The 10,687-nt window shown below is 41.3% G+C and overlaps 1 protein-coding gene across 1 annotated transcript; it reads right to left on the reverse strand.

The window, feature by feature from the left end:
* Positions 1–4,631: 4,631 nt before the first annotated feature.
* Positions 4,632–6,036, reverse strand: LOC113013384 (zinc finger BED domain-containing protein 1-like). Its single transcript, XM_026154245.1, has 2 exons — positions 5,648–6,036; positions 4,632–5,484 (listed from the first exon to the last, which is right to left on the reverse strand). The coding sequence occupies exons 1-2, from the start codon at positions 6,031–6,033 to the stop codon at positions 5,394–5,396; spliced, it is 477 nt and encodes a 158-aa protein (XP_026010030.1). The 5' UTR covers positions 6,034–6,036; the 3' UTR covers positions 4,632–5,393.
* Positions 6,037–10,687: the final 4,651 nt, after the last annotated feature.

Genomic DNA, 10,687 nt, shown 5'->3' on the forward strand with positions numbered 1-10,687 from the left:
ACCATGAGAAATTCAGGTCTTTCCTTCCCTGCAAGGCTACTTTCCTTCCTTACCTGCAGCGTACAATACACCATGGTAGTTCTTGTCAATCCTTGTCACTACATTGCATGCCTGTCCATAAACACATATACACAGAGTTGTACATATATTTATATAGCCACACCTTACATAATATGCACAAAGTCCAGTTATATACACACACACCTCTCTCTCTCTATCTATATATATATATATGTGCTTGCACGCTCGCATGCAAGCACAGGTACTTTCACATTAGATCCAGAAACGGTTTATCGCATTCTCAGGAGGATTTAGAGGTAACAGACAGGGACAGAGGAGAGGAAATGGAGGCAGAGGAAGAGGAGGATTTAGAGGAAAGGGCCAGAGATACGTAGGACAGACAGACTTATGCGAAAGAAGTGAAGAAAGAGATAATACGTGCTGGAACTGAGGCAAGGAAGGGCATTTCGCCAGAGATTGCAGACATAAAACAGACAGACGGCAATATTCAAATGAATGACTAAATGAGAAAAAGCCAAATGAAAATGACAAAAGTGACGCAGAAGTATTTAATGTCTATCAATTAGTTTCTGAAGTAAAAGGCAAACCAGTGCAGATGTTATGTGATACAGGAGTATGTAAAACCGTTTTGAACAGAAAACCACAGGAAGTACAATTCTCAGAAGATACTTTAATAGTAAAATCAGCATCAGGTCACACTACAGTGCAGTGACTGATAAAACCCTTATTAGGTGAAAACCAGAGATCAAAATAGTTTAAAGTAGTTTAAAAAGGTTGGAAACAGACCCCACCGAATAGATATAAATATAAGAAGTACAAAAATAAAAATAAACAAAGACAAAATTGCATTAGAACTTATTTTTAACGTATTGAAACTAATAATAGGAAGGATAACAACCTGTAAACTGATATTAACAATGAAACATAGTTGGCATGACGACCATGCCCAGAATGTATAAAATGAATAAAAGGAAATAATTCACACGAAAACCTTTTAAATAAAATAGAGAGATGCATAAGGTACATTAAGGCTGTGTCATTGTTCAGCCAAGGAAAGTGTGTGAAAAGGTAAATGTCTCCAGCTTCGGAAAGGGTGAAACTGCAGATCACCCGAAGCCCTTGATGGATACAAAATAAAATATAAAATATATAATAATAAACTGCTTGGTCCGCCATGCAACAGAGAGAATGAATGTGACTGAAGGTTGGATCTGAGATGAGGCAAACAGAAGACCAGTCTAAAAAGTAGGCACAAACCTGTTCAGAGAAAAGCAAATCTGTCCAGATGGGATGAATTCTAAATTATCTGTTTGCTGAGTAAGATGATCCTAACTATTAAATTGGCTCAGTAGTAGTATAGTGATATACACTAATAAAATATTGTAATATACTATTGTTATTATAAGAAAAAGATGATAAATTCAAATTCAAATTCAAATTCAAATTTTATTTGTCACGTACACAGTCATACACAGTACGATATGCAGTGAAATGCTTGGACAACTGCTCGTGACCTAAAGAGAACAAAAAAAGAAAAGGCTATGAATAAGATAGGAAATAAATATGAAAAATTAAAAAGAGTAAATTTAACTAAGAAGGAATAAAAATATAAATTAAGGTTAAAAATGAAATAACTGTACAACACAAATTAGAATGAAGGGTAAATTTAACTGGGAAGAATAAGATAAAGATAAATATATAAATTAAAGTTGAAAATAAAATAACTGTACAACAAAATACAAAATACACAATACACAATATAGAACTATATAAGAATGTATGAAGAAATATAAATGTAAATAAATATATACACAATAACAGCAGCTGTACAAGTATTAACCGGAAATGAAGAATATAGTGACCAGTGTTGTGAAAAAACAATGTCCAGAAAGTCCAGTGTGTGTGTAAGAACCATATGTGTGGGTCAGTACTGTGTGGTGGTGTGATTGAGAGACCGTATCGCCTGTGGGAAGAAGCTCCTCCTCAGTCTCTCTGTGTTGGTCTTCAGGGAGCGGAATCGCTTTCCTGACCTCAGCAGAGAGAACAGTCTGTTGTTGGGATGGCTGAGGTCCTTCACGATCTTCCTGGCCTTGGTCCAGCACCGCCTGCTGTAGATTGAGTGCAGGTCAGGGAGCTCGGAGCGGATGGTGTGCTCAGCTGACCGCACAACCCTCTGTAGAGCTCGTCTGTCCTGCATGGTGCTGTTCCCGAACCAGGTTAAGATGTTTCCCGCCAGGATGCTCTCTATGGTGCACGAGTAAAAGTTCCTGAGCACCTTGGAGGGCAGTTGGAAGTCTCTCAAGCGTCTGAGGTGGTAGAGACGCTGTCGGGCCTTTTTCACCACGGTGTTGATGTGACAGGACCATGACAGGTCCTGCGTGATGTGAACTCCGAGGTATTTGAAGCTGTCCACTCTCTCCACTGGGCACTCGTTGATGACGGGGGTCTGGTAGTTCCTCTCCTGCTTAGTGCTGAAGTCCACTATCAGCTCCTTTGTCTTACTGACGTTTAGAAGGAGGTTGTTCCTCTGGCACCAGTTCTCCAGATTCCTAATCTCCTTCAGGTAGGCCGTCTCGTTGTTATCAGAGATCAGGCCCACCACGACGGTGTCGTCAGCAAACTTGATGATGGTGGTGGAGCTGGTAGTGGCCACACAGTCATATGTGTACAAAGAGTACAGCAGGGGGCTCAGAACACACCCCTGGGGGGCTCCAGTGCTGAGAGTGGTGGAGGCTGAGACATGTCCGCCCATCCTTACTGCCTGTGGTCTGCCAGTTAGGAAGTTGGAGATCCACTGACACATAGATGAGCTGAGTCCCAGATGCTCCAGCTTGGTGGTGAGTGTGGAGGGAATTATGGTGTTAAATGCAGAGCTGTAGTCTATGAAGAGCATTTTAACATAATTCCCCCTTCTAGTGTCCAAGTGAGTGAGTGATGTGTGGAGGAGATGAGAGATGGCATCGTCTGTGGAACGATTTGGACGGTAAGCGAACTGTAGTGGGTCCAGTGTGTCTGGTAGTGAAGAAATGATGAAGTCTCTGACCAGGCGTTCAAAGCACTTCATCACTACTGAGGTGAGGGCTACAGGGCGATAGTCATTGAGAGAAGCAGGGTGGGGTTTCTTCGGGACAGGAACAATGATGGACTCTTTGAAGCATGTGGGGATCACCGACTGAGATAAAGAGATGTTGAATATCTCAGTGAACACAGGAGCTAGCTGGTATGCGCAGTCTCTTAGGATACGACCTGGGATGCCGTCTGGTCCTGCTGCTTTCCTGGTGTTCACTCTCTTGAAGCCTCTCCTTACTTCATGCTCGGAGATGACGAGCACGTTTCCGGTGCTGGCAGTATCTTCCTGTCTGCAGCCGTTAGCGCCGCTAACACTAGCATTGTTGGAGACCTTAGCTGCAGCCTCGAAGCGAGCATAGAAAGTGTTCAGCTCGTCTGCCAGAGTCACGGCCGCGTTCGTCATACCGGTTGTTGGTGCTTTATAGTCCGTTATTGTCCTTAGTCCCCGCCACAGGCTCCTAGAGTCACTCTGTTGGAGTTGTGACTCTAGTTTCCGCCCGTAGCGCTGTTTCGCCTCTTTCACCGCCCTCCGCACGTTATATGACGCGGCTTTGTACGGGTCCATGTCCCCCGTCATGAGTCCCGTGTTGTAGGCAGCGGTGCGGGATCTCAGAGCGTTGCGGATGGTTGCGGATAATATTAATAATGATATAATATTAATAATAAGAAGCAACCTAGTCAGTTATGATGTGAGGTGGACGATTGTTATGAAGTAGTCTGCATCAAGCTTAAGGTTTGCTAAAACTCAGTATAATGACATATGAGATGAAGAAAATAAAGAAACTTTCTAAACTAATTAGGTGCATAGAGGCACTTAACCTGCTTGAAAACCTGTCATTTATCCTAGATAAAATATTACTGCGATATAGAGCACATCTATAATAACAACTAATAAGCCAAACCCTGTAGACAACAGCTAAAGCTACAGGATTGAGAAGCTGAATTAAATATGTGGACACCGCTAAGTTGATGAGCATGTTACACATTTTCTTTTATTTTTTATTTATTTGTTTTTAGAGCAGAGGCTGCATGCTATTAAAAGCCAACACATGCAGCTGTCTGTGAGCTCAGTTTTTACCTCACACGTCTGCTCTGTTTCAGTAGCAGCATTTTTCTTTTTGTGTCCTGACTCATGTATGTTTTCTGTTTTGGTTGATTATTTTATTTTGTTGGTTTGGAAGCGAATTTGTGACCATACTTGTGGATCACAGTGACACATAGTGATTAGGCATATGATTTACAAATGCCCAGTTTTAGAACTGTGAGCAATTCAAAGTTTAAAAATATATATATTTATATATATATATATATTAGTGCTGTCAATAGATTAAAAAAAAATAACTAACTAATCTCACAATTTTCTGTTATTAATTGCGATTAATCTCAATTACTTTATTAATAGCCTGGCTCCAATTACATTTTTTTATTCTTTATATTTTAAGATTGTAACAGACATTTATGCAACACAATGAAGTAAATGCAGAATAAACACAAAGAATGTATGCTGAAATTCAAAGAGAATTTTAATGGTTTTCATCAATCTTTAACACAGTGAAAACTTACAAAAAACCTTTAAGGCCATCAACAGTGACTGAACCCAGGCCTACAGGTTAAAGTGAATATCATAACAATAAAGGGTGCACAAAACTCAGTATTTAAAACACAAAAAGACACGGCTGAAAACCCAGAATGTTGAACATTTTTCACTTCAAAGGAGCAATCTGGATTAGTCCTTCTTTGCACTCAGCCAGTTACTGAGGCAGACTATTCTGTTTACATTGTCTGATGACAAAGAAGCACGCTTCTTTTGAATGATGTGACCTGAGAGTGAGAATAATCTCTCACAAGGCACTGTGGTTGCAGGGGTTGACAGGTACTTGCGTGCAATAGGTGCCAGCCTGGCATGTGCTCCTTCTCTCTTTAACCACCACTGTAGTGGACACTCTCCTATGTCAATTTTGGGCTCTGCTTTGTACAGATTCAGACAGCAGTCTATAGCATCTTCCTCTTCCTCTGTATCTGAATCAGGAGAACCCAGCAAGCAGATGGACATCTTGCTCTTCTTTGGTGAGGGTTCCTCTGTTGTCTGAGCAGATGGTTGGTGTGCATCCGTCTCTGACATCAGAAGGTCATGTACTGATGCCCACACCTCTCTTCTTTCATCTTTGGAAAGGCATTTAAGGTCTTTAAACCTGGGATCAAGGGCAGTAGCGATCTTCAGCCATGTGAGATTGCTGCTGTCCCTCCGCTGAGCTAGGTCTGTGGTAAAAATCTTCTTAAACCTCAAAACGTAGACTGGGTCATCATCTGAGGGCTCCATAATCCTGACACAAGGCTGGCAACACCATGGAACAAGAGACATACCGCTCTCCTCCCAGCAGTTCGGTAACATATCTGCAATAGAAAGATCAAGTCTGTATTTTTCTATTAATCACACAGAGACAAACATAAATACCACATATGAAAATACACAGAGAGGTGGAGGTGGAGAACATACTTGAAAACAAAGCTAGAATGCAAAGATAGACACACAATCATGAGAAACAAAATGATTTACCTGCAAGGTTCCAGTAGTTCCTCCAGCTTTTGCAGTCTGTCAAGCTCCTGGTCAGTCAACATAGTCACCTTGCTGTTTTGTTGAGTCAGGATGGTGGTCAGCCCAAATTTGTTTCTCTGGATCCGCTTGATCATCTCTAGGGTGGAGTTCCATCTTGTTGGAACGTCCTGAACAAGCGGTTCTGTTTGATGTCCATGTGCAGCTTGCTGTGCCTTTAATTCCTGAGCGTTTGCTGGACTATGCTTAAAATGTCCAACAATCTTGCGACATTTGGCCAGAGCCCTTTCAAATGCGCTGTCATTAAGAGAAACTGTGACCGTTCTTTGCAGAATGTGGGCCATGCAGGGCATGTGTTCAAATGGAAGTAGTCTGGCGGCTGCAACCATGTTACGAGCACTGTAGGTGCCAAGCGTGGTTACCTTGTCCTTGATTTTCCATTCGTTTGCAACATTCAGAAAATGGTCAGCACACGCCTCAGCATAGTGTCTCTCTTCAGTTTTACTCACTGTTAGTGCAAACGATTGCATAGTCCAGTCGTTATCAATAAAATGCGCCATGACCCCCAAGTAATTATCGTTGTTCACCGAAGTCCAGTGGTCTCCGGTGAGAGCGACATTCCTTACTTGCACAAGCTTGCTGGACTGCTGAGCCCTCTGGTCCCCATACAAAGTGTGCAGTCTCGACACAATGGTTCCTCTCGAGGGCAGATTGTAACACACATCTCCTGATGCAGCACGAATGACTTCTCTCAGTCCATCATCTTCTACTATGCTAACTGGTCGGCAGTTTTTAGCTATCCAAACAACCAAGGAATTGGTTACCTTTTCTCTCACATTTTTTGTTATTCGTCCACAAGCACCATACTCCTGAAGCGTAGACTGGCGAGGTCCCGTAGAGGTGGATTCAGTTGGGTGTTTTGCTCTCAGGTGATACACCAGTGATGAACTGCTTCTGTGGTACTTGAATTCAGCTTTGCAAATTGTGCATATTACTCTCGTTTTGTCCAACAAGCCATCAGGCAACTTCTTAAAGAGAAACTTTCCACCCAAAAGTCCGCCCTCGTCCATGCTTGCGTGTGTTAGCTAGTGTTAGCTAGATAGTAGCATGGTGTCACTTCTTCTTCTAATCATTTCTGTCAGGCCAAACGCCAGCATAGCACACTGTTGCCCCCTCCTCCAGAGGTGCTCATGAATTTAAAGGTCTTAGATTACAGGAAATTAATAAAAAAACAAAATCAGCGTTAAATTTTTTTAATGCATTAAACATTTCGCGTTGATCTTAACAATTAACGCGATAATTTTGACAGCACTAATATATATATATAAAAACTCTAACTTCAAAGTTTGAAATATGTAAGATGTGTGAGAGGGTGAATTCTTTGAAAAACTAGAAATTATCTAAAAATGCATTAAGTGAAAATGTAATGTTGCATCTATAGAGAAGAAAGAAGAAGCATTCAGTTGTTTAAAAATAGGCATTACAGACAGATACAGTTTTAGCATTGCCTGACTATGATAAGCCTTTCTACTTACGTGTAGATAGAGGAGCAGGTTATATGAAAGCTGTGATAACACAGGCATTTGGAGAAAAATAACGCCTGTTAACATTCCTGGTGAAACTTAGACTTGTGTAAATTAGACTCTGTTGCGTCAGGCCTGCCTGCATGTGCAAGTCTGTGTAGCCGCAGCAGAGGCAGTAAAAGAGTCAGCTGCACGTATGCAGTCATACGTGCATATGAATTGCACACAGGCCAAAATATAAATATATACACTGACAGCCAGTTTGTTTTTCAGCAGTGCACCACTTTGCAAAAATTTTGCATAATAGAGATATGGTCACCTCTACGGGTAACCCAGTGAAACACGGCAGCTTATTAAAAATCTTATTGGAAGTGATCACCTTGCCAAAACAATTGGCACTTTGCAAATGTGCAGCACATCAAAAAGACAATTTTATTGTCACAAAAGGAAATAATTTTGCAGATCAAGCAGCAAAACAGGCTGCACAACAATCGGCAGAGCTACTAATATCCGACTACTGCCCAGAAATACCACTTGACGTACTAAAAACCGAACAAAAAGCTGCAACAATCACTGAACAAAACAAGTGGCTGAAATGTGGAGCACAACTGAAAGATGACTTAATGGTCTGTGATGGAAAACCAATATTACCAGAGTCGTTACACAGGACAGCGGCTGTAGTGACACATGAAGTAACACATGTGTCAACAGGAGGGAAATATAGTATAGATAAACAATACACACTTTTACACTATAAATTTTTACACTATAAATTTTGAAACTTCAGCGAAAAAATTTGTAAGAACATGCCTATTCTGTCAAAAACACAACTCACAAGGAAACTTAAGACCTAAGAGAGGCCAGTTCTCCACACAATCCACATGGATTTTATCAAATTGAAAGAATGTCAAGGATCAAAATATGCCTTAGTGATCACAGATGTGTTTTCAAACTGACCAGAGATACAGTGGGACAAAAAAGTATTTAGTCAGCCACCGATTGTGCAAGTTCCCCCACTTAAAATGATGACAGAGGTCAGTAATTTGCACCAGAGGTACACTTCAACTGTGAGAGACAGAATGTGAAAAAAAAAAATCCATGAATCCACATGGTAGGATTTGTAAAGAATTTATTCGTAAATCAGGGTGGAAAATAAGTATTTGGTCAATAACAAAAATACAACTCAATACTTTGTAACATAACCTTTGTTGGCAATAACAGAGGTCAAACGTTTACTATAGGTCTTTACCAGGTTTGCACACACAGTAGCTGGTATTTTGGCCCATTCCTCCATGCAGATCTTCTCGAGAGCAGTGATGTTTTGGGGCTGTCGCCGAGCAACACGGACTTTCAACTCCCGCCACAGATTTTCTGAGGTCTGGAGACTGGCTAGGCCACTCCAGGACTTTCAAATGCTTCTTGCTTCTACACTCCTTTGTTGCCCGGGCGGTGTGTTTTGGATCATTGTCATGTTGGAAGACCCAGCCTCGTTTCATCTTCAAAGTTCTCACTGATGGAAGGAGGTTTTGGCTCAAAATCTCACGATACATGGCCCCATTCATTCTGTCCTTAACACGGATCAGTCGTCCTGTCCCCTTGGCAGAAAAACAGCCCCATAGCATGATGTTTCCACCCCCATGCTTCACAGTAGGTATGGTGTTCTTGGGATGCAACTCAGTATTCTTCTTCCTCCAAAAACGACGAGTTGAGTTTATACCAAAAAGTTCTACTTTGGTTTCATCTGACCACATGACATTCTCCCAATCCTCTGCTGTATCATCCAAGTGCTCTCTGGCAAACTTCAGACGGGCCTGGACATGCACTGGCTTCAGCAGCGGAACACGTCTGGCACTGCGGGATTTGATTCCCTGCCGTTGTAGTGTGTTACTGATGGTGACCTTTGTTACTTTGGTCCCAGCTCTCTGCAGGTCATTCACCAGGTCCCCCCGTGTGGTTCTGGGATCTTTGTTCACCGTTCTCATGATCATTTTGACCCCACGGGATGAGATCTTGCGTGGAGCCCCAGATCGAGGGAGATTATCAGTGGTCTTGTATGTCTTCCATTTTCTGATGATTGCTCCCACAGTTGATTTTTTCACACCAAGCTGCTTGCCTATTGTAGATTCACTCTTCCCAGTCTGGTGCAGGTCTACAATACTTTTCCTGGTGTCCTTCGAAAGCTCTTTGGTCTTGGCCATGGCGGAGTTTGGAGTCTGACTGTTTGAGGCTGTGGACAGGTGTCTTTTATACAGATGATGAGTTCGAACAGGTGCCATTCATACAGGTAACGAGTGGTGGACAGAAAAGCTTCTTACAGAAGACGTTACAGGTCTGTGAGAGCCAGAGATTTTCCTTGTTTGAGGTGACCAAATACTTATTTTCCACCCTGATTTACGAATAAATTCTTTACAAATCCTACCATGTGGATTCATGGATTTTTTTTTCACATTCTGTCTCTCACAGTTGAAGTGTACCTCTGGTGCAAATTACTGACCTCTGTCATCATTTTAAGTGGGGGAACTTGCACAATCGGTGGCTGACTAAATACTTTTTTGCCCCACTGTATATCCAGTAAAAAGCAGAGGCAATCTCCATTGCAAAATGTTTATGTAATCATTTTATTCAAACATATGGTATCCCTTCTCTGATAAGATCAGACAATGGGACACATTTTGTCAATGATGTGATCAGTAAGGTCTCTGAAGCACTAGGATTCAGCATAAGAAATCAATGTGCTTATCATCTATGGAGTGCAGGGTTAGTAGAGAGAACTAACGGCACCATAAAACAGAGACCCAGAAAATGCCTGAAATAGATAAAAATGCAAAGAGTTTAGTTTATTTAAAAGGCAGTGTGTGTGAGAGGATTATGAAATTATTGTGTGAATGATGCTACATTTTAGATTAAAAGTTAGTAGAATTACAGAGGGTTTGTAGATTGTAAATACAAAATGAGTTTGATTAGCCTGTAGAAACACAAAAGAGAGTAACAGGAAGTGTGTGTGTGACAGGACCTTTGCATGCCCATAAAAGGAGTGAGCACCCAGAGAGAAAAACAGAAGAGACAGACTCTAGCCAGATGAAGCAAATGGAGGCTTTAAGAAAAGAAATGAAAATGATATTAATGTTATGGTTTAGTGTGTCAATATAGGTCACAAATAAATAAAGGTGGACTTTTCTCAACCTAGAATTTTGAGCATAGCAGCAAAACCATAGATTAACATAATTGGGAGAAAACAGGCCAAAGTTTGGCTTAAATTTTTACAGCTTGACCTCCCACTTGTCCCGATCCTGAGAAGAAGCTCAAAGGACAGTCAATCTCCTGATGAAGACCAACAGAACATCGTGGACTTGAAGAATTAACAGCAGGCTGGTAAGAACAGTGTGACATAACTGTTTAAAGGCACTGAATGTGATATTTTGCCTGGCTGGGGATTAATCTAAAAGGAAAATACTGAAAAGAAACAGAGAAGAAACAGATTATGTTTGCTGGAGATTTAAGACAACGAAGGATACTTTGA

Source organism: Astatotilapia calliptera, chromosome 20, assembly GCF_900246225.1.
Source record: "Astatotilapia calliptera chromosome 20, fAstCal1.2, whole genome shotgun sequence".
Lineage (NCBI taxonomy): Eukaryota > Metazoa > Chordata > Actinopteri > Cichliformes > Cichlidae > Astatotilapia > Astatotilapia calliptera.